Source organism: Corvus cornix, chromosome 9 (assembly GCF_000738735.6).
Source record: "Corvus cornix cornix isolate S_Up_H32 chromosome 9, ASM73873v5, whole genome shotgun sequence".
Lineage (NCBI taxonomy): Eukaryota > Metazoa > Chordata > Aves > Passeriformes > Corvidae > Corvus > Corvus cornix.
In genome coordinates, this window is record NC_046339.1 from 1,326,262 (window position 1) to 1,352,717 (window position 26,456).

Below are 26,456 nucleotides of genomic sequence, written 5' to 3' on the forward strand. Positions count from 1 at the left end.
GCTCTGGAACTTGTCATCCCACAGAACTTAATTCTCATTACTGTGAAGGTATGGACCCCTGAAATCTTATTTAATCTTTATAATAATTTTTATTAAGTAGTTATTTAAAGCATATTAAAGATGAACTTGAAATATCTTTGAAGGAAAACCAGCTGATGGGAACTAGATTTTGTCACCACATTTTTATATCTTACACTTGGCTCTTCAAGTCTTATCAGAAATTTAAATTATGTCCCCACCTTTATTTATACATTATATTTAATCTCATGAAAAATTATTAAGGACAATATTTCACTCACTGCAGCTGAACTAATGATTCTGATCTGTTCAAGAGCTTCGGAGAGGCTTCCTTCGATCTCAGCATCCTCCAGGGAGAAGAGATCCCCTGCCCGGGAAAGGTCCTTCTGTGCCAAAACCAGCCTGAAGAGATGATGCATGGCCCTGCTCAGCCACCCTCTGCAGGCACCATGGGCACGGAGCGCTCAGGTGGGGACAAAATGGGAACAATCCTGGCCAGGAGCAATCAGTTTAATATGAAGGATAAATCTGGGCTGTATTTAAAGGCTTCCTTGGCCCCAGTCTAAAAGAAAACAATAACAAATAGAAAGAAGAAAAATTAGCAAATGCATTGATTGACATATTCCAGTTCAGCAGAGATTTTTAAATGGGTGTGAAAGCATCAGACAGGACCCCCTGACCCAGGGACAGCCTTAAGCACATTCATGAACTGTGTGAATTTTTACCTTCCAACACTAAATAGCTTAAAATTAGATTAAAAAATACATAGTAACTGAACCCAAGGTTTTCTTCCTTTCAGTGCATGTTACCTGGGCAGGCTGGTGACTGGACCAGCTGATGAGGGTTGCAAACCCCTTTCCCTGGTCAGGAGTTGAGCTCGAGCAGGAAGGTGAAGCCTCTTCCTTTGTTTTCTGGGTTGTTGTGTCTTGACTCCAGAAAAACGTTATTGGCACGATTGAGAAGAAAACGAGTTTTGTTTTGAAAAAAACATCACTTTTGTTGCCAAAATGATCCCTGGGGTCTTTTCAACTCATGTAAAGCAAAGCCTTGGCTGAAGTGAAACCCTGCACTTCTCCTTGGCTGGGGAATGGAGCAGAGGCTGAGCCAGGCAGAGCCAGGGTCACACATTGGGAAGTGTCCCACACTTGAGTCCTAAAACTCTTAAGAGTTAGGTCCCATGTGGATTCACTCTGGGTGTCAGCTCCTCTAGATTCTTCTCCTGACTTGACACACAAAGCCACAAATTACATCACTTCTAATTACTATTTGAGATAAGGAGAATCCTTAATCCCCATTGCTCTATTTCGTGCTGTTTTACAGGGGGAAAAAAAAGTCAAACATAGCCACAGAATGACAACGTTAAGGAGTTGGGAGGGACCTTAAAGCCCATCCAATCCCAACCCCCTGCCATGGGCAGGGCCACCTCCCACTAGCCCAGGTTGCCCAAGGCCTTATCCAGCCTGGCTTTGAACACTGCCAGGGTTGGGGCATCCACAGAAGGGGCAAAACCAATGCAAAACACTGAGAACCTCCTGGAAGCAAGTCCCTGAAAGAATCTCTACTTGAATAGACAGTACATTGCACTTGACAATGCCACAAGACAGGGCTGTTTTAATTTCCCCAGCTCTATCAACACCATTATTCCACAGGACTCCCAATTTCATCAGGCAGAGGCAGGAAGGAGCTAAGCTTGCAAACCCCAAGGCACGCGAGATACAAATCACCCACCACCGAAGCACAGGGATGGTGTGAGCTCAGATACCCCACAGCCTACTCACACTCAGCCATTTGCCAAGTTCAAAACTAAAAGTTCAAAAAGCCCCAGATTTTTTTACCTGCTCGGTATTGCCCCAGGCCATCCTCAGGGATGGGCACAGGTGCTCCGGGGACAAAGCCTGCCCCTTTGCTCCTCTCCCCCCGAGCAGCATCCAGGGGCACAGGCAGCAGCAAGCCGGGAGGCAGGCAGGGATCCTGGAGCTGTTAATTGCGGTGCCACGGGGAAGGCATCCCAGGAATGCAGACTAAAGCAGCCTAAAAGTTACCCACGGCTCCGTCAGGTGACTGAAGGAACCCAAATGCAGGGAGGCCTTATCTCTGAATGAGCTGCTCTGTTTCCAGGGGAAAATACAAAGCCTGCTCCACTTGAGGGCAGTTGTTTTTAATAGAGGAAACAGAACTCTCTGTGTTAGTGGAAAGCTATCCTTCCCTGGGAAGGAGGGGAAAAAGCCCTCAGTAAGCTCCCACTGTTTGAAAGAAAGAGAACAAGTGAACAGCCTTGCTGGAGAGGAGATTTCCTGGCCAAAGGAATAAATGCTGTCGTTCTGTAGCCTTTACATGAGCACAAAAGAGGGTCTGAGGTTTGCTTCGGCTTTTAACATGACCCTCAGGAGCAGCACAACAAAATGTGCCCAACATAATGTAGGAAAGTGCTCCAGGAAGGAAGGTCCATTGAGCCCTCCCTTGGATCAGCTGCTCTGAAACACAGCAGCCCGTTCTGCAGGAGCTGGGCTTCATCATCCTCCTGCATCCCTTCCAGCTCAGGATATTCCCTGATCCTTGGCCTGTTGCAAATGATCCTCCCTCCCCTGGGTGTGCTCGTGCAGAGGAGTTTCTCAGAGAGGTCCTGAGCTCTACCTAAACAGACAATTTTATGTGAGTTTTATAGACAACACTCAGGATAACACAGAAAAACATTTAGTTATTTATTGTGAGCTCTTTGAAATGGAATCATAGCAAATCCTCTTAATGCTTACATTGTGTAACAGTGCTGGAAATGCTTTCCTTGCATCAGCATTAAAGAGAATTGTTCCTTAAGCATTTCCTTGCTCACTACAAGATTTGCTGTTGATAGGCAGCAAGCACTGGGCAAGAGGGAAAACAAATCACATCTTATAAGATGTCATTTTAAAGGCTTTTTTTTTAAATGGTCAGGTTGGGCAATAGAATTGCTTTGGAGTGTAGTTCCTGAGGCATCTCATCACCTTGAGCCTACATCACCTCGACTCCACACCACCCCTCAGAGTTTTCTCACTCACTATATTTGCGTCCCATGTACTGAAGGAATGGAAAAGGCAAAGGGTTTTGCCAAAGTCTGTCCATCCTGCCTGGACCCCCCCCCCCCAGAACTGCATCTGAGGGGACCCACAGCAGGAATCCACACCTTTCCAAGGCCAAAAACATGGGGAACAAAGCAGGAACTCCAGCACTTGTAACAAGCTTCAAGTCATCGTTATGCAGGAAAAAAGCCTCGGCTTATAACACAAACCACTTCCACTGGTTCTGGTGCAGTCCCACATTAATTCCAAGGTTTGATCTGATTTTCAACACCTCATTTCCCTTTTCATGCCAAGCTGAAAGAGCCACCCTTTCCCTTTCCCTGGGACCTTGAAGCTGTTCCCCTCCAAGGTGAGTCTCTCCACTTGCTGCAGGCACAGCATTCTTACCAAAGCTCCTTATCAGAAGCAATCAGAATAAAAGCCAGCCTGACAGGTTTCAGAGCTTGAAGCTACTGAATTGGTCTGTTTGCAAAATAATTCCCCCAATAATAGAAGATTAACAATAAAAATTCCATGTAAAAGGGCAGTTGGACCTACAGGCATCCAAAAGCCAATTGAACTTGAGCTGAAAGGCTGAGCCTTACAGTTCATCAGGAGCTCAGCTTCTGCAGAATGACATTAGAAGGACAAGAAAAAAAAAAATCTTTTAAACCAAAGAGGAAGGGAGAAGATTTTTGTATATATATATATTTATAGTGAAGGAAATTCTGCAAGAAAATAATTTCCTTAACTTCCAAAAGACTTGGAATGTAAATCCAGCTGCTTGATTTTCTGGGTGTTATCCCACTGAAAACAGAAACACAGCATTCAAAGAATTGTGCAATAACATTTTTTACCTACCTCTGTGCTACACAACACGCAGCAGGAAAGCCTTCACACTGTTTAAGAACTTTTAGGGAACTCAGGCCACTGCAGTTCATGTTAAGTGAACCTTTACAGGATTTTCTGGTTTCTCCCTTGCTGGAGCTGCAGCGAGGACAGGGACACTCCCAACCCAGCCCAGCCAGGGCTACCAAGGGAATCCCATTAATTACCAGAGCCCCCCTCCTCTGTGACACCCAGTTTGCCATGGGCACCACACCTGGTTCTCCTCAGATGCTGCAGCACAGCTCCCACATGGAATTTCTCATTCCCCACAGAAGGGCTGAGCCACCACAGGTGCCAAAGCTCTTTGATAAACACAAGGCCATGCTCATTTTCTGAACTTGTCAAAAATCCAAAAGGTATGGAACGAGCATCTGGTTCAAAGATGTGACTTTGAGTGTCCAGTAAATTACAGGGGAGAAGAAGGTGATCTGGGAATTTCTGGGAATTCCCTTGAACTGGAGAGGCTTGTGTTAGAGAACTGGGAGGTGTTGGCTTTACCATGGTCATCTGGGGCACGACACAGCCCAGAGCTTTGAGTAACCTTAAAAAGGAAGCAAAACTCCATTTCCTTACCTTGCAGCCATGCTGCCATGCCTAACACATGGATTACGCAGAGTGCTTTGGATGCCTCGGATGAAAGGCACTGGAGGAAAACAAGGAAAATAGTGTTCGTTACTCTTTGCCTTTCCAGACTGTAAAATGCCCCTCAGAACACCTCCAGGAATGATTGGCTTTCACCAAACAGGGTTTGATCATCATTTGGGCTCTTAAAGGCGGGGGAGAGCAGCTCTGCTGCAGCTCTGGGGCCGATGTTATTCACACATGCATGCAGTGGACAGAGCAGGTTTGGACTTCCATGCACTGGGGATAGATGTTTGCAACTGGGGATAGATGTTTGCAACTGGGGATAGATGTTTGCAACTGGGGATAGATGTTTGCAACTGGGGATAGATGTTTGCAACTGGGGATAGATGTTTGCAACTGGGGATAGATGTTTGCAACAACTGCATATTTACTTTTATGTTCCTTTTCCATGAATAGCAGGAGGATTACAATCACCTTCAAAGAAAACTTTGAATTTCAGGTAGAATTTCCTTCTGTTGAAATTCCTCTTCCCCATCTTACAAGAAGAACTTTTGTGGAATTTCAGTCTCAAAGAGCTACAGAAGTTTGCAATATTGCCAAGACTGCTGGATACTTCCTTCCCCCCTGCACCCACCCAGGGTAAAAAAAAAAAAAAGCCTGGATACATTTTCCAAGAACATCTACATATGCAATTCATGGATGGAATATTACAAGAGATTTCAGAGAATCTTCCCCCTCTGTGTTGCACTAATAACAATTTATTTTATTTTTATGCTTGGAAAGCATTTGCTCCCTAAAACAGAGCATTCTTTCAAAACTTGGAAATAAAGTCCTCACATTTTTCAGTGAAAGAAAAGGATTAAAGATTATATTGAGAGAGCATCATTTTCACACAGGATGAATAGACTACAGCAGTTCCCATGGGATCAGCTGCATATATTTAAAATCTTCCCACAAGACAACCATTGTTTCCTACAAGCCTCTCTCTTTTTTTCTGTCAGGACAGGTTTCCACACTTCACATCCCTTGAAATCCCATGGATGCTGAGCTGGACCAGATGATGAAACAATAAATTATGAAGTCTGTTAATTAGGCTGGGGTTAAAACTGGTTTTTACTAATGAAACACCTTGCTGCAGTGCTGGGAGCTGACCTGCTCTCAGCATCCAGCTCTTGTACCCAAGGAGCCTGTGTCCCTGTGGAGGCCACTGCAGGACCATCAGGAATTACAGAGCCTTTTAAGAGATCTCTCCTACCAGAATTCCAGGGCTGTGCCACTGCCTACAGCCTGCAGGCAGTTCAGGGTCCTGCCAGATGTGGGAATGTTCTCCCCTGTGATGAACTGGTTTAATCAGCAGGTTTGATGGGTCAGAAGCAGCTTGAGGTGAACCAGATCTCACACAACTCCAAGGCAACTTTGGCTGCACAACCCATGCAGAGCCCACTGCTGCAGAGGGGTAAGAATGTACTTAAGAACTTGCCAGCTTCTGCTGCTGCAAACAGACAGCTTGATCAATTTTTTATTTATATAAATTACTTGATAATCTGGGTGCTGTCAAGACAGTTCTCTCTGATTTTCAGTCTATAAGAAACCGTATTTGGCTGCTGTTTCAGCACACACTGATGCTTTGTAAAACACTTCATAAGACTAAGCATTTTTAACATCAGTAAGGCAGATTTGTAAAAATTCCATGTTTAAATGGCCCCATAATATTAAAATATTAGGCTAAACTCAACACAGTGCTAAGATGGAATAAATTGCTTCATAACAAACACCAATTCCATCACTGTCACAATGATGCCGTCAAAAGCTGCTCATTTGCAAGGGTTGCTTAACGAGCTTTTAGATCTGTGACTTATTTTCAAGACTGCAGTGATGTTACAGAAAAAGAATTTGGTTTAAAATTTTACAAGGCGAATAATGTGAATTTCTATCTAAAGAGAGTGAAGGAGGAAATGGGGCAGAGCATGAGGGACCACAGGGTTGGAATACAGGAACCCTGTCATGAAAAATGCCACTCTGGAAGGGAAAATTGGACTGGAGCAGTAAATAAATGCAAAAATCATTGAACCTCAAAGTCTCCTGAAACAGCAGTCACCAGAGAAGAACTGAATGTCCTGAAGTTCCTCCCAGGTACCTGGCAATCCACCCCAGTGTCTCTCCAGCTCGTGATTTAATAGGAGCAGCAGCTCCCCAGTCTGCCAGAGCTCCCTTAAAGCAAGGCTTTAATTCTGCAGCCCAGGCACAAAGTGCCCCCTGAGCACGGCAAGGGGAAGGAAACAGCTGAGCCCCAGGAGGATCCAGGAGTGCTGCAGGTGCATGTCCCACACACAGACACTGCTTTTTTCCTTCCCTGGCACTTCCAGCCAGCTCACACCACTTCTCATGGGCATCACTGTAATACATTTCTACATGTAATAAGTACAGCTCCTGCAGTCTGAGAAAACCAGGAACAGCCACACCGTTAACAACTACATTCCCTCCAAAACCTCCTCCATTATTTAACACTCAGCCCTGCTCCTCAACTCCTCTCCTCACAGTAATTTATTCATTATTCAAACTGGTACATGAACACATATTTAAGTTATTCATACCTCTCAGAAGCGAGACCTCAGAAAAACATGAATAATTGATGGCAAATTGGCGCTCTTTAGAGGAATTCGGATCGGCTCCATCCCAGCTGCCGGTGCCCCTTCCATCCCCCTGGCTCTGGTATGTGAGTGAGGCTGCTGGCGGGTGCTCAGCCCTGTCAACCCAACCGTACAGTCTGTTCAGTTACCCTGGAGTTGTCATGTGGAATCAAGCAAACAAGTATCTTCTCTCCCTTTGCCCCGACTCCAGCGCTGGAAAACACATCAGGAATAATTCCTCACCCAGCTTAACTTGGGCAGCAGCTCGAGTGAAAATGCTCCCAGCTCGATACGGAATTTGAATTAGTTAAAAGGATTTATCAACAGCCAGTGGTTACATTCAGTTAATTAATAACCTGCTTAAGAGTAACAAGGAAATCGCAGAAGTTAATATTACTTATGGGGCCTCTTCTCAGAGGCTGGAGCCTGTCAGTGCCTCTGGAGGAGCTTTAGCCAAAAGGAAAGTCAAGGGAGAGCAGGACACTGAGGAAATGCAGCCTTTCAGCTGACACTTGTGGCATCTCACCAACCCCTGAGCTTCAGCCAGCCCTTCCAAAGGGAGCTGCCCAGGTGGGACCCGTGCCCAGGACGTACCTGAGCACCTCCAGAGCCTGGCAGCTGCAACAGAAATGGTTCCCAAAGCATTCCAGAGGCATTCCACACACACACACCTGATCCTTCCACATTAAGCATGTCCATACTCTTCCCCTTAACCTCCCTCTGATAAATGCATTCCAGATTCCCACCAAGTCAAGCTTAACTAAAACCTACCCTACAGGCCGACCCCATGGATCCAAGCCAGGCTGTGTCCTCCTCTCCTGGGAGAGCACAGGAGCAAACCCCCACTGGGAGTGTCCCAGCAAGGACGTTTTTCTAATAACAGCCAAAGAAATAGCAAAGGAACCAACTGGGAACAGCCAAGTGTAAGGTCAAGCACCCTTGGGCAGCTGCTGGGAGAAAGGAAAGCCTGTTTGCCCAAAGATAATGAGTAGAAACATTTGTACGACTCTTGTTAGGGCTTTTGCAGCACTGAAGGAGTTTATAAATTATAGTTTTTAAAAAAACCTGCTCCCCAGAATCCACATTCAGTCATACAGGTCCTTGATTTTGATGGCAATTCCTCCTAATGGCTTTGTTGCTCCTGTTCATTGCACCACAGCCTGGGCAATCAAATACAAAATTAATGGGGGGTGAACACAATTCTTTTAACGATGTTAAAGTTGTTGTTGTTTTTTAAGGGAAATGCAATTGTATGTTCCCTGCATCTTCCTTTTATCTCAGGAAGGACATGAAGAACACAGCTGGCTTCTCTCCCACTCCTCTGAGACTGTAAAACTTGTGAGATGATGGCAGAACAGAAATATTCTTATTCTGAAAATAATTTTTATAAAAAGAGATTTTAATACAATAAATTTCACAGCGCAGGGTGGTCTGACTAGGAGAGCACAGACAGGGGGTTGGATTTTATTTCTGCATCTGGTAACTACTTTATTCATGGTACAGCAGGAATTCAGAGGTTCCTTTGCTCACTAGGAACCTAGTTTTGATTTCTAATAGCAACAAAAATCACCCAGAGATCACAGATTCCCCATCCCTGGAAGAGTTCAAGGCGAGGTTGGATTTGGCTGGGAGCAGCCTGGGATAGTGGAAGGTGCTCATGACAGGGGGTGGAACAAGATGAGCTTTACAGTCTTTGCTGTAACAATAGGACAAACCAAGATATTGTGGCAATAAAGCAAAAAGGTTCATACACATCTTTCACCAGCTGAAAAAAAAAAAAAAAAGAATTTACTTTATGAAAATAGGTTTTCCCCCCATCCTGGAAAAAAATAAATTGGTTTTAACTTTTATTATAACAGCTACAGTGAATGACGCCCTTTTTCAGCAAAGCCCTGAAAATATTTATTTTGTTAGACTTTTAAAAGCAAACATCTTGTTAGGGAAGAGACAGGCTATTGTTCTCCCTCCAACTAATTGGGGAAAAGCAACAGAATATTCCATATTCATTGCATTTCACCAAAATGAGTCATGTTATCTTCCACCCAGACAAAATATTTTAATTTTAATAATGACAATGCTGACAGCTACAGTACCATCTTGCAGAAGTTTGCTTGTAAATAATTAACAATTGTTGTATAATGACGGGGGGGGGGGTTGATAGCTCTATTAAGTTCACAGTCAGGCTGGAGTCTCTTTAATTTCAGGTTTTTGTAAGAACCCACTCCCCTCCCAACATAAAAGGCTAATGGCAAAAATCATGTTTATGTCCCTGCAGCCTGTCCTGACACCAAAATCCTGTTGTACGCCAGGAATCAGCCATGGAAAACCAGGGAGAATTGTGCAGGACTCACGCATCACACCTCCAAAGGGTTTCAGTTTGGCTAATAATTGTCTGGGTTTGAGGCTGAAATCCGGGATAGGATAAATAATGATTTTCAAATCCTGCTCTGCACCGGGGTGGCCTCGGCAGGGGACAGATCCAGGACAGGGCACCACCTATTAACGGCCTTTAAATATGTGCACTCCAAGGCTGGCCAAGCAGGACACCCTTGAATGTTCCCCTAATCCACTCATTTTTAAAACCAGGCAACATTCCCCTGATTCTGATGGAACCAGCCAGGGCACAAACATCTTTAGGACAGTGTAAAGGTTTCCCTTGTAAGCAAGGTCTTTATCCCACACCCTAAACATCACTAATGCACAGCTAATTCACATCTTCTACAGACATATCAGGAATTTCATCCAAGAATTTTGTAGAACTGGATGCTATATTTCCTCTATCATAACAGGAGATACACAGCTTGGGTTTGATTTTTCTTCTCTTCAGAAAACACATCTTGGTCTTTCCATCCCAGAGAGGATGAAGCATTTAACTCTAAAAAATACCAGAGCTTCTCAAAAGCCCACTGAAATTAATGGAGAGATTCTCATTGTCCCTACAAGGATCTGAAGTCCTTTATCCTCCCAGGAAGTATTTTGTGCTTTTACCTTATGCTGCCCCAGATAGAAAAGGAGATAATGCCACAGACTTTTATGAAGAAGGGAACAAGAAGCATTTCTGGGCCATGTGTTTGACTAGCAGTAGCCCAAGATTCAGTGTATTTGCACAGTTTTATACACTAAGTGCATTATTCAGGATTGTAACCACAGCCAAATAAGAAGTGTTACATGCCAACTTCATATTTCAATCAAATTTTGTATTTATTGCTAAAGCTGTTTTAGAGTCATAGAACATGGAATAAGTTAGGTTGAAGTGCAACCTTAAAGCTCATCCAGTGCCACCCTTGCCATGGGCAGGGACACATTCCACTATCCCAGGCTACTCCAACCTGGCCTTAGACACTTCCAGGGATGGGAAATCCACAGCCTCTCTGGGCAACAACTCTGATTTTTTTCCATACCAAGTCTTGCTTATTTCTCCAGTTACTGTGTACCAGGCACAGTCACAGCTCCTGCCAAAATTAAGAGAGGTTTTCCCTGAATAAAACTCTGGGGTTATGACCCAGGTCCGGGAGGAGCCAGCCCCTGCCGAGCCCTGGCACTGCTGTTTAGGGAGGTTCGCAGGTGGGTATTGCCTCGTACAACGCTCAGAGCTCATTAACAGCTGCCCTTCTCCAAAGACTCATCTGCATCACAAACCCAACACCTGCTGCGCCATCGTGGTGATAAACTTTATCACAAACAGGGAAACTTTGCATCCTCATTTCTTTATAACCACTGCAGGTTCAGAGATGTCTCCAAAATACTCACAAGCAACAAAAAAAGTCACCTCAGCCTCTCTTTGGACAAACCCAAACGCACCCAGCCTCATTTTTACATCCCCACACACATTCACATCTCAGGTAACATTTTCATCAGCCACCTGCATCATTTTCCCACTGAACCGCGTATTTTTATTACTTCAGGCATCTCCTTCCACTGGCTTTGCTTTCCACGGACAGAGGGCTTCCTTAATTGAGCTGCATAGTTTATGAACTGTGCTAATTGAGCTGCGTAACTCCGCTGCCGCCGGGGTTTCAGACCCTGAGCCCGACCCAATATCGAGTGCTGGGTCGGTGCCACTGGAGCTGCAGCTCTGCAAGTTGAGGAGCCCTTTAGCAGCTCCGCTGCACTTTTCACTCTAACATTCCTGTAGGGTTTGCCTACTTGCTAATGCCCCAAGGGGGCAAAAGCCGCATTCGGCTCGCACAGGTTCTTTTTGTTAAGGAGAGCCACGACAAGTGAATGAAGCTGCTAACAGCCCAAGGAACCCTCGTGTTCTGTCCCCGAGAGCAGCAGCGAGGAAAACTTACCCAGGAGAGCAAAGGCAGCTACTCCCACACAGAGAAAAACCCGCCTGACTACAAAGACTGCTCCAACCACGCTGCCAGGTCCTGGTTAGGAGCCAGAAGCCTTTAAAAGGGTCCTGGAAGCAGGAAGGAGGAGCGGTATTGATAAGTAACCGTGAGGACGTGCTGTTCCCAGCTGCCCCCAGTTAAGAGCTCAGCAATCAGGGCAGAGACACCGCGTCTGGAGCCAGGGCTGGTTCCGCACGGCATCCAGCTGCTTCTCACCCTAATTAAGTCTATAGGCTAACAGGGATTATTAATATTAATCACCCAGCCTCTGAAGCTGCTAATGAAACCAGATAATCCATAGCAGTGAAAATTAACACAGGGATTTGTGCTGAGTTACACAGGAGAGAAGCGGTGCCTGCTCCGCAAGGTGCTCACACCTTGCTTGTGCACAGGTTCTCCTCCTGGCTGCGGAGAGATGCCTCACTAAAAACCCTAAAACATCTGCCCAGATGCTTAATAAGCTTTCCATTGTTAATGCTGCACCTCAGAGGGCTTTGAAAGGGGAACACGCTGCCACCAGCACCTCATTTCACAATGGCAGCAGGGCTAAGCAGCAGCAGTTACTTGGGAGCTTAAGGAAAGCAGGCAGGGAAAATAGAAGAGAGGTAGCACCTCATGGGAAAAGTGATTTAAATTAATTAATATTAGCACTGATGTGGAAGTGGCTTGGCAGGCAAAGTTTTGTTCACTAGATTTATAGAAGGAAGTCTTTGTATAAATAAATGAGCATGAAACTGTAGGAATGCTGGATTGGAACATCCTCGAGGTTACCAAACCTGTTGAGGCAAGAGCTGTCAGGTCTAGGCTCACCTGATGTTTGTCCTGATGTTGCTTCCCTAAGCAAAGCTTTTCAACACTCCACAATTAGGAAATTACTCATTAGCCAGAGACTTTTCTGTGCTCCATTAGGAACAGAGGACACCAGATCACTGGTTTGTCCTGGTGTTTGGATTAATGACTGATTGCTCTCTCAAACGTCTCCTTTTGAACAAGCATCTCTTTCTTTTCATCTCTTTCTCGCTCTCCTCATGTTGTCCCATCCTTTTCCTGAGCCATTCTCACAAAGTTTTCATTTCCTCAGTTTCTCTGTGGTTTTGGGGGGTTTTATTAGTTTGGGTTTGTTTGTGGGGTGGTTGTTTTGGGGTTTTTTGGGTGGTATCACTGTATCTGTTTTGTTTTTCCTACAACATCCTCCCTAATCTGAGAACCTCTTGAGAAACCACTTCCCTGAATTTTCAACACATTTCGCAGAGAAACCATTTTTCTCTCATAACTTCAAAATTTAACCAATAGTTCCTGCGAAATAAAACAAGATCTGATCCTTTGTGTCCAAAATGTGGTTCCTGGCTTTTTCCCCAGCAGGTCTGAATTTATCAAATCGTGAGGTGTACACATTGCATTAAAACCAAGTAATAGAAAATTCAGTGTTCACCTTTCAAGTCCAACTCGGTAGGAAACCGATTCAATTTTGCTGTCAATTACGTTAGGGAGAAATAGGAGAAAATAGAAAAAAAATCAGATTAATGCATTCTGAGATAAATGGTATTTCAGAGAAGTTTAATCTTACTTTTGAGAGGTGCAAACTTATCACGTGTATCTACATGGAGGAGTCTGGAAGGCTCAACACCAAAACTGTTCCACCCTCATCTAACTGCATTAGGGTTTCCTTTTTGTCAGCAGGACTCACGGGACAGGACAAGGATTTCAGCTGGGGCCTGAAATTCCAGATCCAGTTTAACTGACTTTAACCATAAAGGCAATTTTCTCCTAATCAGGAGTTGGATTGGCCCTTTAGTCTCCCTTGTCAGGCTGTAAATAGATGTTCCCCTCTCTCCTCGGGAGGACAAGGATTAAAGGAAGACAACAGGGAAAAGAGATGGAAACCCACAGGAACTGGAGGTGGAAACCATGAAGTTCAGAGATGTTTTTAGGAGGCACCAGATCTCAGTTCAGCAGACTCTTCATAGGAGTAAGAGTTCATCTTTTTAATTATTCAATGTCCCATCTCTTAGAATGGGATTGAGATTGGAAGGTGCCTGCAGTGATCATCAAGTCCAAGCCCAGCAGGGTGGTCAGGGCCACCTCCAGCTGGATTTTGAGCCATTTTCATGGCTCTCGCCTGGATTCAGTGCGTCCCTGTCCTTCTTGTACTGAGCTATTTGTCTTTTAGAAGTGAAGTGCATTTATCTCCTCTCATCAACAGAAAACTCCTTCCTGAATGTCTTCAAATCCCTCTGATGAATATCACTAACATTATTTCACCTGTAAAATGATAAAATCTACTTCAATTTTCCACTCTAACAGTGCCTTCACCCAGCCTACATTTTGCTCCCAGAAAAGGGTTAATGTCACGCATATACACACACCAAGGGATTTTATCTTTTAATAGCAAGGCAACAAAGAAATTCACTTAATGACAAGTTCTTGGACTGATGCATTATTCATTTTGTTATGTGACAGCAGAACAAAATTGTAGCCATAAATATATAATGTTATACACCACTTTTAATGCCGTTTACATTTATGGAGTAATTGGCTGTCTTCCATATTATCCTCTCTTCAGTCACTTCTTTTTTAAGGGAGTGTCATGAAATGCAGCTCGTGACATCCAAGATGTGTTTATTCAAGAACAGGGACAGCAACAAGCCTGGATAAACCTAGGAATCTCAACCTCTGTTTCTGAAAGCTTTTTTTAGTCTCTGGAAGGCTTTTGGAGATATCTTTACAGTGTTTTTCTACATATAAATTACTTTTTTTGCTTATTCCCCCCCTATGATTAACATGGGTTTTTAAATATTCAGGAACAAAAGGGGAGAAGGTGAGAAAGAGGAGCTGTGAGAAAGAGGAGCTGTGAGCAAGGCTACAGCACAGATCCAAAGGAAACAGGGATTCAGGCTGGTAGGACAGTGTGCTTGTATGAAGGGCCCATCCAGGAGCTCCCCTCCTACAGCCACAGAATCCTGGAGTGCTTGGGATGGAGGGGACACCTTCCACTCCAGCCCAGTCTTCCCCACATAACAAAACCTATTCCTTCCACAAGCCTGCCTCTAACACTGTTACAAATCCTCCTGCTTTTGCTCATCCCCAACAGATGAGTGTCATGGACATAACAGGGAATTTCACCGAGCCAGACAAATGCAGCTCCACTGCCAAAACCAACACTGAATCATTGCCTGAGCAGCAATTAAACTGGAACAATGCAGATACCCAGAGCCTGCCTTTAATCATTCTCCCAGCCCTGTGTTAATTAGCTAGGCTGCAACAACCACTGACATGATGAGCCTGTATGAGAATAAAAAGTAAAACTCTATTAAAAATGCAGTAAATTATACAGCACTCTTCCCTATCAAAATATTCTAAAATATTCATGTCCGGCTTTCCAGGACCTAAAGAGGGCTTGCAAAGAGGCTGGAGGGGTTTCACAAGGGCCTGGAGTGATAGGACAAGGGGGAATGGCCTCGAGCAGAAGGTGGGCAGGGTTAGATGGGATTTAGGGAAAAATTCTTCCCTGTGAGGTTGGGAAGGCCCTGGAATAGAATTCCCAGAGCAGCTGTGGCTGCCCCTGGATCCCTGGCAGTGCCCAAGGCCAGGCTGGACATTGGGGCTTGGAGCAGCCTGGGACAGTGGGAGGTGTCCCTGCCCATAGCAGGGGTAGGATGGGATGAGCTTTAAGCTCCTTCCAACCCAAATCATCCTATGGTTCTAAAATGGCAAAAATCCCTACAAAGATCCCAGGATTGTTAATTGGAATTCTTTGTATTGTGGTCTTTCTCGATCAGATTAAAATGTGTTTAGGCGAGCAGGTGGGTGCTGGTGCCACAGCGGGAAGGTCTCCTGATGCTCTTGCACTTCCAGCAGGTCAGGGGGTGTTCCTGCCCCTCTTCCCAGCTTTGGGAGGCACCTCTGGACCCTGGGAGCAGATGACCCGCTGCGGGCCCTTCCAGCCTTCCCCAGGCTGGGATTCAGGGATCAAACCCCAGGCTCGCGGGGTGTTTGGGCTGAAGGGCCCCAGAGCCCGCTGCGCTCCCGGCGGCTCCCGGCCCTCAGGCGCTGAGGCCGCAGCGGGCGCCCGCCCGCCCGCAGGGGGCGCCCCGGGCCCGCGCTCTGAGGCGATGGCGGCGGGCGGGCAGGGAAGGGGAGGGAGGGGAGGGCAGGGAAGGGGAGGGGCGGCGGGGATCGTGCTGCTCGGGGCGTCCCGGCTGTCCCGGGCATCCCAGCTATCCCGCTTTTCCCGCTCATCCCGGTGCTCCCCTGTCTCCCTCCCCGCCCGCAGGGTTTCCCTCGAGGCGAGCCCGCCGGATCCCGGAGCAGCAACCGCAGCCCTCCAGGTCGGTGCCGGCCCCGCTCGGGCCCGTGTCCCTCGCTCCCGGTGCCCGGGGCCTCTCCCGACGCCGTTCCCGGTTGTTATTGCCGTGTCCTGCCTCCCCCGATCCCGTGGCTCCCCCGAGGACCGCCGGCGCTGCCCGGCTCCGTAGGGAAAAGGGGAACAGCAGCCCCGGCACCCCCGTTCCCGCAGGGATGCGGCTCCCCGGGGTGGGATGCTGGGCTCTCCTGAAAGGCGCTTCCTTCAGTTTTGTTGTTTGGTTTATTATTGTTAATAAGACCATAAAATCATAGAGCACAGACGCAAAGAACCCGGACTGGTTTGGGTTCAAAGGGAGCTTAAAGCTCATCCCGTTCCAGCACTGCCATGGGCACGGACACCTTCCACTATCCCAGGTGAAGGTAAACTGGGATTGTTCTCTGGGAACTGGCCTTGGTTCCCAGGTGAAATCTGGCCAAGCAGAATTCACAACCAGTAGTGTCTAAAATGCTTTCAGAGAACAGTTTAAGCCAAAATCCAGTGACCAGGTTAATACTGGGACATGTTTGCAGAAGCCCTGGTTACTCCATAGCCCAGCTCCACCTTTTCCTTCCCTAGCAGGAATTAAATGATGAACACTGTACAAATTAATCCCTTTTGGGGTTTGAGCTGTTTGTAACCGCAGTTTAAAGAACTTGCACATCAGCCAAACACACATCTGACATCCTCATACATCACTTGCAGTTCTGGTTATTTGACATCCGGAGCACAGGGATGTTCACAGCAGCTGGAGAGGCAGAGGAGCTGTGGCAAATCTCCCAAATTCCAGGGAAAACTTGCTTTTTCTTGTCTGCACTGAGAGGCTTTTCCTAAGCAAGTGAATTTCACTTCTAAACCATTGTCTGTTTCTGTTTACTTAGTCCAGAGTAAGATATTAAATGAGAAGAAGTGTCCAAACAAGAGGCTCAGGTTACTGATTCCTTATTCCTAAATGTCTTGGGCCACAACAGTTTTATTTGTAGCTGGAGAAGCACTAAACCTTTGCAGAAAGGGATGATGCCAAGGATCCAAGTTCACACCTTCCCTGGAACTTTTCCAAATGGAAGTAACCAGTATTTAGGCAGCAATCTAAGAAAGAATATGAGGTTGCAGGCAAATAATTATTATAGGAACATAAACAATTTTTAATATAATTTTATTATTTGGGGGTTGGAACTGGATGATCTTTAAGGTCCCTTCCAACCCAAACCATTCCATGCTTTTCTCATCACTGACAACTTCAATACTACAGGAAGCAAAGAAATGTTCTGGCAGTCTCCCTATCCTCTTTTCATGTGGAATTCCTGGGTTTGCTCTTCCTGGGACAGGATATTTTGCCAGGGATTTAAGAAGAGTAGCAATTTTTGTAATACCAAAATTATAGTCTTAGGGACTGGCAACACAAATATTCTGCTGCATAAATATTGAATAATAACAACCCAAAAAATCAAATTTAAATACCATGTCCCATTTTAGTGAGTCTGCTCAGCTGCACAGTGCCAGAATGGGATAAAAAATACTTGAAATACTACTGGCAGCATTTTTTTTTTAACTTTAAAAGTTATTTTCAAAGATGGCTACAAAGTCTAATAACTTCCCCGGTATAAGCAGAATAAACTGAATATATCCTCCAGGCTCAGGTGATTTCTCAGTGTATAAATGTATGCTGTATTTTTACTGTTTAATTGGTTTAGGTCCAATGATGACAGTTCTCTGGAGAGGCAGCCAGTTCCTGCAGGAAACTTGTTCCAGCATTTAAAGCCACAAAAACCTGAAGTCTCGTGGAAAGAAAAAGGAGTTTCTGGCCAACGAGCAAAGTAAGTCCCAATTTTACAGAGAATGATGCTCTGTGAAAACGAACTTGGAATCTTTTTCAAGAATTGAATAGTTTGATGCATCATGATGGCATCATTTGAGGAATTTTGGGGGCAGGATCACCCTGCATTTGCCTTCTGCAAGTTTTTTATGCTTCCCATGTTTCCTGTGGCATGTTAAATAACACAAACTGTGTGACACTGTGTCGAGTCACTGATTAGCCTGGGTGGATTTTAGTAGACTCTGAAGCTCACCTGGAATCTGAGTCATAAATTACTTGTTGTTCATAGCATTATCTTCAAATTAATTGCATGCAACCAACAAATAGATAAATATTTTATATAAGCATGTTTTTTAAGAGTGAGTAGCGTGTTCAGAATCTGGGTGAGCACCTCTAAGAAAAGTACTGTGACTTTATTAGCATCACATTGAACATGAAAAATCAGAATTTGGGTCTTAAATTCCAATAAGTTCCTTGGTTTAGCTTATCCGGTAGCAGATTTCTGCTCCCTCAGTGTCACTGACAGCCTCATCCAACACAGCTCAGACTAAAATGCTGCAGTGATACATTTGGAGTGTTACATATTGGATCCACAAAGTATTTTTCTTTCTTGGAAGTCCAACTCGTGTCTGTAATCAGTGAATAGGAACGAGCATTGTGTGGGTAATGCCTCATTCACAGTGGCTGTATTTATCCCCTGGAATTTGGCAGGTTTCTGTAGGAGATTGGGGCTGACTGGGAGCTGCTGCATCTGTCTGGATGCACAGGGCTTTGCACAGAGGATGTTCAGCATCCGTAACCGGATTTGGGGATTTGCATGGGCTGGGAATGGAGGCAGGAATCAACTTCTGGGGTTGGATCTCCATGCAGGAGTGGTGGCTCCTCAGCTGCATGCACACACTCTCAGTATCTGCCCAGCAGAGAACAGGAGATGGTGCAGGAATGGAGCGCCCTGGATTTGGCACCTCCTGGAAGAATGTGCCAGGGCTGTGTGGGAGTGCTGGAGTGTTGTCACAGGGCTCATTTCCATTGTCTGCTTGCTGCTTGCTGCACTCCCCTAAGTTGAAAGTCTTAATCAGTTCTCAGACTCAAACATGAGTAATCTTGCCTGAAGCCTTTTGCAAAAGCTGCCTTTTTTCTTTTTTTTTTTTTTAAATTTTATCTTGGATATGTTCCTCTATCTGCATAATACAGATAGAATAATATGCCAGAGAAAGAAGCATGTTGTTCATGTTTGCAAAAATATTTGGTGGTTGACAAATGAGCTTGATGTACTGTGCTGTTGTACTGACTTGACACTAATCTCTGCCACTTAGAGCAAATGAGAATAAATCACCTTTCCTCTCTTATCTTCTCCACCCTGAGTTGTGTGTGCACTTGCAGCACAAGCTGGCTCAAGGTTTATATAAATCCCATGCTCTCCCACCAGTCCTGTCCTGCCAATTCAGTTTGGGTTGGGAAAAGGTCAGGAGCAGCACTGGAGTTGGCACTTGCACAGTGCTGAATCACTTTGTCACTGGGTTCAGGTTTCAGACATGCAGGTAGGAGATGACAAAGGAAAAGTGGGAATGATCTCAGCAGCTAAAAATGCCTGGAAAAAAATGGGATTGACTCCAAAGTCTGTCCCTATAAGGGGGATATAATTTACTGACCTGGTAAAAGGGCTGTGGAAATCAAGTGAAATAAAACCATGCTTGCTCAGCTGTTGAGCTGCAGAAATGTGAGCTGAAATATTAATTGGAGAGGGGCTTTACATTAAAACTGTCATGTTTGTGAGCATGGAATTCAGCAAGATATGTCCAGTGGGCGCAGGTTTGGGACTGCTCCCTAGTCCTCATTGTCAGTCACAGCTCTCCAATTAATAAGCTTACGTGGAGTTGTGAGCCCTTCTGTGTTAAACAACAGAGGGCTTTCTTATCTCAGTAACTGAAAGGCTGGTGTTTACAGCAGGTGAGTGTCAAATGCTTGTGATGTAGTTCTGGTCACAACAAAATGGTGTTTCAGTGCAGGTCACTAAAGGGAGCACATGAGGCAGTGAGGAGCTTGTGGTTTGTGCCTTTGTCACTTGGGGTAGGACCGGCTGAGCTGTGGTGATGCCAAGTTCTTCCAAAGGTGAGGGGGGGATTGCTGTGAGAGGTCCCTGTGGCTGCAGCTTTCATCTTTCTTTATTTTGAAAAAAACTTCTGAGTTGTTAAACCTTGTTCTGCTTACACTCTTTTATGATTCCTTCTGGAATTTGTTCCAGTCAAATTCACATGTCCTGCCAGAGTGGAAGAGTGGACCAAGCACTGTCCTGAGCGTTCCTGCTGTGCTGGGTGGCTGGAGACCTGACCAGTTTCCTAGGCTGCTTTTTAACAAACCAGTTGCCAGTCCAGGTGATCTGTTAATATTCCTGCTTTTTCACTTATCCTTTTAGAACTGTCCCTTTAGACTCTGGGATAACCTAACATTGCTCAGCCAAATACACACTGGGAGAGAGAAGAGTTTTGTATTCAGTTCACTGATCTGCCATCTATAAACCAAGTCATAATTGCACAAATATTTACACTGATGTTTATTTCTGGCAGTGATTTGGTGTTTGTCATTCACATTGTGATTATGAAGCAGCATTTCCGTGCAGTTGAGGTATTTCAAACTATTTGCCTACTGAACAAGCAAATGTCTCTTCTCTTTCAGATTGTCACTGCTGCTTTTTATGTGAACAAGGATCTAATTATGATTTCACAATTTGTTTACTGTAAGCTCAAGAATCAGAAGGTGACAAAAGGTAGGTTTTTACAGCAATTAAAATGTTTTCCATGATGTAGTACAGACTTTACTGAGAGATTTTCCTACAGCATTTAATTTTTTTTTTTTTTTTTCCAGAGGGATCAAAAAATAGAGTGTACAAATTCTGGAGTTCTGGGACCTGTTGCCTCCTGTTTTCCCTATTGCCTCCTGTTTTCCCTTCCTTCTTGCTTCTGACCCACGCACATCTGTGAATATTTTCCATGGAATACTTTCAGTTGATACAGACATAAAAAATGCAATAGGTTTGTGGAATCTGGTTCCATATTTTAACCAATTCCATGGTTTTTGTGGAAATATGTGGGAGTTGAAACCCAGCCTTATTTCTTTGTGGAGTTCAGTTGGTTTCCTCCCCGTTGATTGAAACTGGGCTTTATTTGCTTATAGCATAAAATATGTTGACATCTTCATGTGTCCTGTTTCAATATCTGCATTTAAAAACACATATTCCAGGGAATGAAATTATTGGAGTTGTGCTTGAGAAAATCCTGGCAGTGGTTGGAATGTTCAGCCTGCCCATGGACTACTGTTTTGTCTGAAATGGAAGACAGCTCTCTTCATATTGTATCAAATCAAAACCATTAACTCATCAATTTAAAAAAAAATGTGAAAGAAAATCCATGGTACAGCAGAGGTAACAAAAAGCTGAAGTAAACCAGATGCCTCCCCACAGACTAAATAGGGATAAAGCAGATTCAATATGGAACTGATAATAAACTTGGAGATAGGGCAGTGCTGAGGGATTTCCTTCCTGCTGCCTCCTCTGGGAACAGACCCAGGCTTTGGTGCATTGAGCTGCCACTGCCTGGTCCAACATGATAGTCATCAATATCTTAGTGAGATTTTACTCATTCACATTTCAAATATCCTTGCTTTTGCAGGTTTTAATCAAGATGTGTGGAAAAAAGTTGCATTCTATTCTACTCAGCAGTTTTGTTTATTAGCTGTTATTTAATCATAAATTATAAAGTATAATATATAATTATAATGTAAGAGAGAAGGTGAGAATGAACCTTTCCTCTCAGTAGCAATGTCCACCAAGGGGTTCCCCAGCAGTTCCTCCACTGCTACAATCAGTACTACAACAGTGAGCAGGGGTGGGCACAGAGCCCAGAAAAAAGAGGTGAAACTTCCACTGCTGCCAAGAAAAAGAGACATGAAATTCTACCTTTACATTTGCATATTTGTACTGCAAACAGAAAGTGACCTCAAATCAACAGCAGATGTTATTTTTCAGCTAATTTGTTTGTGTGTCATTCCAGGCAGTCCCAGCCTGAGGAATTTGGGCACAGCCTGGATTGTGGGGTGTGGAGCTCTGAGGGTCACTGCCCTCTGTCAGCTGCTCCTCGGGAACCAGGAACATAGTCCAGCAATCCCGAGAAATAATGTAAGTTCTTACCTGTTTGCATTAAAAAAAAAAAAAATCCCACCCAGAAGTGTCTTGAAAAGTTTGTGTGCTTTAAAGAAACCTGGAGGATTTTTTAACAAGGATGTAGAAATCATGTATGTGAATGTTTTTCCCACACATCCCAAAATAAAGAAGTTACAGAATTGCTTCTTTCACCAGCATCCTGGGCTTGTTGTGTCCTTTGGGTCCCGAGGATGTGCTGCTCTGAACTAACAGAACATCAATGTTGTGTCTGTGCCTGTGGGAAATGCTGTAAACATCCACGTGGAGACCACCAAAAATCAATAAAAGTGGAAAATCACCATTGTACCTGCTGCTGTCAGTCCAGCAGGGAAGTTCACAGCCTATTCCAGCAGCTTCATGGCCTTCCTGCTAATGCCAGGGAAATAATTGTAATCCAGCAACATGGCCCAGCAGGGAAGCAGCTTATTTTCAAAACACAGCCAGAGTGAGAAAACCAGCAACTCTTAAACTGTGAAAAATGAGTATTTTGCTTTCTCCAGACAGGATGATTCATTTTTTTTCATGGCTGGAGCTGCAGTTTTTAGTTTTGGTTTGAGTTATTGTGCCCAGGCTTTTTGAGCAGGAGGACTGGATTGATATCAGTGTCATATCCCAAAGCCTGGCACCAGTTTTGATCTGCATTGTTGTGAGATGAAGATTAAACCCTTCCTAGCCCTCTTTGGTCATCTGAAGAGCTGCACTGCACTGCTTGAAAGGAGTTCTGTCCACAAACTCAGCCTGTGGACTTTCAGTTTAATCCTCTGAAATGCCTCAGAGCATTCTTGCCAAAATCCATGTGCTTTTCTTTTCCAGGACTCTCCTGATATGATTGAAATGTCAGGCTTCATTTGTGGCATGTGTGTCCTGTGTGTTTTACCTGGGCAGCAGATTCCCTCAGTTCCATAAAAATGTGAGTGGGTTTTTGGCACTTGTTTATTTAACTTTCTGTTCCTTCCAGTGTTGGATTCTCCCTCACACTGAGCCCTCCTCAACTCAAACCCCCACTTCGCTTTTGCGACTGAAAAAAATGGAGTTTTTTTCCCATTCAGAGAATGCCAATGAGAATTTTGGAAAATGCTGGTCTTTGATTGCTGGAAAAAAGATTGATTGGCAGGGGAAGAGGAAGGAATTATTTACAGCTGGATTTATCAGCGGAAATCTGCTTTGTATGATTGTTGTCGTGAGCAAGTGGCATCCTCCCTTTTCTGTCTCCAAACTATTCCATCATGGGAATAAAAGTTAGAATTAGTTTTAAATCTTAGCCCCTTTTCACCAAGATACCATTACTTTTCCCCACAGCCTCTTCACTATCAGTATATTTTTAAAAACCCAACAAGCACATCAAAAGAGTAGAAGGCTTTACTTTGTCAGTTACATGCAGAAATTTTAATTCATTATGGAAGTGACTAATTAATTTCTAAGCCTGTTCATATTCCCTCTCTACCTGGAACGTCACAGTATTTTCAAAAAGATCTACTAAATACACTGCTACAGCAACAGATTCCTTAAAAACTAGTTACCATTTGGAAGCAGATTATCCCTGCTGTTTGCACTCCCACAAAAATGGCATTAACCAGAGACCTAAGGACTGTAACAGTTCCTGAATTTTCAGTGGTTTGTGCTGAAACTCAGAAATTCAGAGCCCCAGGAAGACAGGGACAAGAATGACTGAAAGTTTTTGAATGTGTTCTATCACAAACTGCCCAAATTATCTCTAACTGCGTACTGTGGGGTACATTTTAACATTTCTTTGTATTTATAAAACTGTTATTTTTTTGATTTGTGTATAAAATTTGTATTTAGTTCCAGAGAAGATGCACAGAAGGTACCTTTTTCCTGCTCTTTGCCTTGGCCATGATGGGAAACTGCACCTGTGGACTGAGCCTTGTTCTAAAGATGCCAAAACCCGAATCCTCCCAGGCTCTCTGCTTTCTTCACCACCTTTCATGGCCTGTTGGGAGCTTTGGGGTTTTGTTCCTTGACATTTTTGTATCATTCTCCCATTACAGCTAAAGATTCTCAGGACAGGCTTGTTAATAAATAGATCAGAAATAAAGTGGATTTTTTTAGATCACATTTTTTCTAACCTGATAATAAAATCTTCTTGCTGAACAATAATTTGTACCTTTTCTATAATGATAATTCTTACAAGAATAGCAAGTCTATAGAAAATATAAACATTAAATCTGCTTTGAACAGGTTAATTTATAACTTGGAGACAATAAAAATTGGGAGGGGTTGCACATCATGCTGGGGTGATTTTATATTTAATATATTCATGCCCAGTGTAGTAGTTATTGTTAGTCATGCTCTTTCTAGGTGGAGCATTGGCGTTTTGTGCTCAAGAAATTAAAGGCAAAATGTTTGGAGAAACTTCTCTACCTTGGCTTTAAACCTGGTAAACAGGGATGGGTTGGGACTGTGCACTACAGTCACCTGTCTTGTTACCAGAGCTTGGATTTGCACTTAAAGGAGCATAAAAAGGAGATTTTAGGATTTTTTTCCTGCAGGAAGAATTGAAGGTTTGTGTGTGACAACATCTTGGAGCTTAACTCCATGAACTGGAGCCATAAACCAGGATGGAACGAGGAGGGATTTCAGGCATTTTATGTTAATCCATTCCAGATTAAAAGCAAGTTCTTCACCAGCTTTACCTGGAGCTCTTCCAGAAGTTATGATTCCCAGGCATCAGTGTTGTCTTTCTGATTAAAGGAATTTCAAAAGGCTCTGCAATCAGAGCAGTGACCAGACAGCCCTGGCCTTGGGATGGGCCCTGAAATTCCAGTGTCATTCCAACCCCTGGTTGTGGATTGGGTAAAACGTGCATCATGGAACACAATCCCCCACTAAGGTGGGGAGGCTGCACTGTGGGTCCTGGCCTGTTCTGAAACAAATTCTGGTTTTACCTTTATCGGACAATGCATTCTGTGAGCAGATTGTGGGATCCAGGGCTTAGTCCATGAACTAAGTCCTGACTTTCTTCTGCTCCAGCCCCCAGCTGGAAACATAAACCAGGCAGTATTTATTTACCCAAAAACCTCTTGAACTTGATCTTGATGACCCTCACAGTACGTTCTGTACAGATTTGCAGATGCTGTTCTGTGATAGACTCTGAAAATCGACTTTTCATTGCCCCCAAAGCTCCCCCTCTCCATTCCCTGCCCCGGGATTGCAGTGCCAGCCTGCACATGGCATTAATTCCTGGGTTCTGGCTTGATTGGGGTCTGAATCCAATCTTGTTAATAGTCCTCCAGTTCAAATTGTATTGGAAACAGATGCTTCCAAATCAGATTGAGGAGCTTACAGGAATCTGGTCAAGTACATAGTGTTGGTTGGGAATGGATGAAGTATTCATAATCAAGAGAAAACAAAAGCAGACCTCCTGCTTGGAGAGCCCTGAAGGTAAGGAAGGCACTGCTTTTAAAAACAGCTTCACTGCTGCCTCTTGCCAAGCATGAAAATAAAAATCTGACAAATTTACCCATCACTTTAGCCCAGAAACCAAAAGACGGGCTCACCTGGGTCTTGGAAAACAGGAATTAACCCCAAAAGTCCTAATTTCTAAGAGGGAGGTGTTTCATCATTGCTATTTGTGTAACAGTCTGTTTTGAGGAGAAATTGCCTAATTCTGGTTGACTTTATTCCTGATTGTGTCCAGAGTTTCATTAGGTGGAAAATAAACCCTCATTTCTCAAGGTCCAAGGCAGGATTAAGAGTTCACTCACTCTGTGTCTGCTGCACTATTCCTGTGCTTCCATCTGACACGGCTGGCACGGACTAATTCTGGAAACAAATGGGCTCTGCTCGTGGCTGGAGCAGCAGCTCCAGTGCAGGATTCCCCTGGAGCCGTTTCAGCCCGGTTCAACAGGATCACAACACGCTCATCCCAGTGCTTTGGTGGCTGCAGTTAAAGGTGTGTGGTTGCACAAGAAGCCAGTTATTCCCATGGTTATGGCAGTGTCCAGTTGTCTGTAAAGCATGAGTTGTCCTCCTGTTCCTTTGGAGAGGAGTTTCATCACTGCACATTTCAATTATAAACTGGACATCATTTCCTTTTCCAGTCAGTGTTTCCTCCCACTTTGCCGTGGGAGGTGGTTGGGCTTCCTCGAGATACTCTGGGTCTTGTCAGAGATGTGAAATCCAGGTGTGGATTTTATTAGAGCTTTATGTTCTATGCATGACTGTTTAATGTTTCCCTTGTACACAGGGCTGCAGTCCTACATGTTTCAAAGTCCTAAATCAGTCCTGCCCTTGCTCCTGGAGCAGCACCATCCTGAAGTTTCTAACAGCCTGAATCCTGTGAAAATTTTTCTGGAAAGCTTCATCCTTTCCTCTTATTTCCTACCCTGTGTCCTTCCTCCCCCGCTCCCTCCAAACCCAAACAACTCTGCTTTGTGTTTAGTTCAGACAAAAGCCTTCACTGAGATTTTTTTTCCTTTTTTTTTTTTTGCTTTGACATCACCCTATTGTCAGAGAATTGTGTTCAGCTCTTCCACGTTTATCCTTTTCATTGAACGTAGCCAGGCTGTTACAGGATAGCCAGAGTTTATTCAGCAAGAGCCAAGCTGCTGTGCACAGACTTCTCCTGCACCTTTGGAATCCATTCT

At 44.3% G+C, this 26,456-nt stretch overlaps 2 protein-coding genes across 8 annotated transcripts in view; one reads left to right on the forward strand and one right to left on the reverse strand.

Moving 5' to 3' along the window:
- Window positions 1-11,602, reverse strand: part of VEPH1 (ventricular zone expressed PH domain containing 1) — a 60,667-nt gene extending 49,065 nt beyond the window's left edge. Inside the window, exons 1-4 of one of the 7 annotated variants that reach the window (XM_039557183.1) lie at window positions 11,449-11,602; window positions 7,121-7,272; window positions 4,515-4,584; window positions 300-580 (exon numbers count right to left, since the gene is read on the reverse strand). In XM_039557183.1, the coding sequence (XP_039413117.1) occupies window positions 300-437 (138 nt within the window). In that variant the 5' untranslated portion in view covers window positions 438-580; window positions 4,515-4,584; window positions 7,121-7,272; window positions 11,449-11,602. Of the gene's footprint in view, window positions 1-299; window positions 581-827; window positions 1,074-1,853; window positions 2,077-4,514; window positions 4,585-5,781; window positions 5,973-7,120; window positions 7,411-11,448 lie in introns of those variants that run through there. The other 6 variants (XM_039557184.1, XM_039557186.1, XM_039557182.1 and 3 more) reach the window with 6 other exon arrangements.
- On the forward strand, window positions 468-23,967 carry SLC66A1L (solute carrier family 66 member 1 like). The gene is given in 8 exon segments (XM_039557034.1): window positions 468-486; window positions 18,291-18,729; window positions 19,897-20,026; window positions 20,328-20,418; window positions 21,701-21,825; window positions 22,663-22,707; window positions 22,709-22,759; window positions 23,653-23,967. Coding segments are annotated over 8 exon segments (1,110 nt in total). The 3' UTR covers window positions 23,863-23,967.
- Window positions 23,968-26,456: the final 2,489 nt, after the last annotated feature.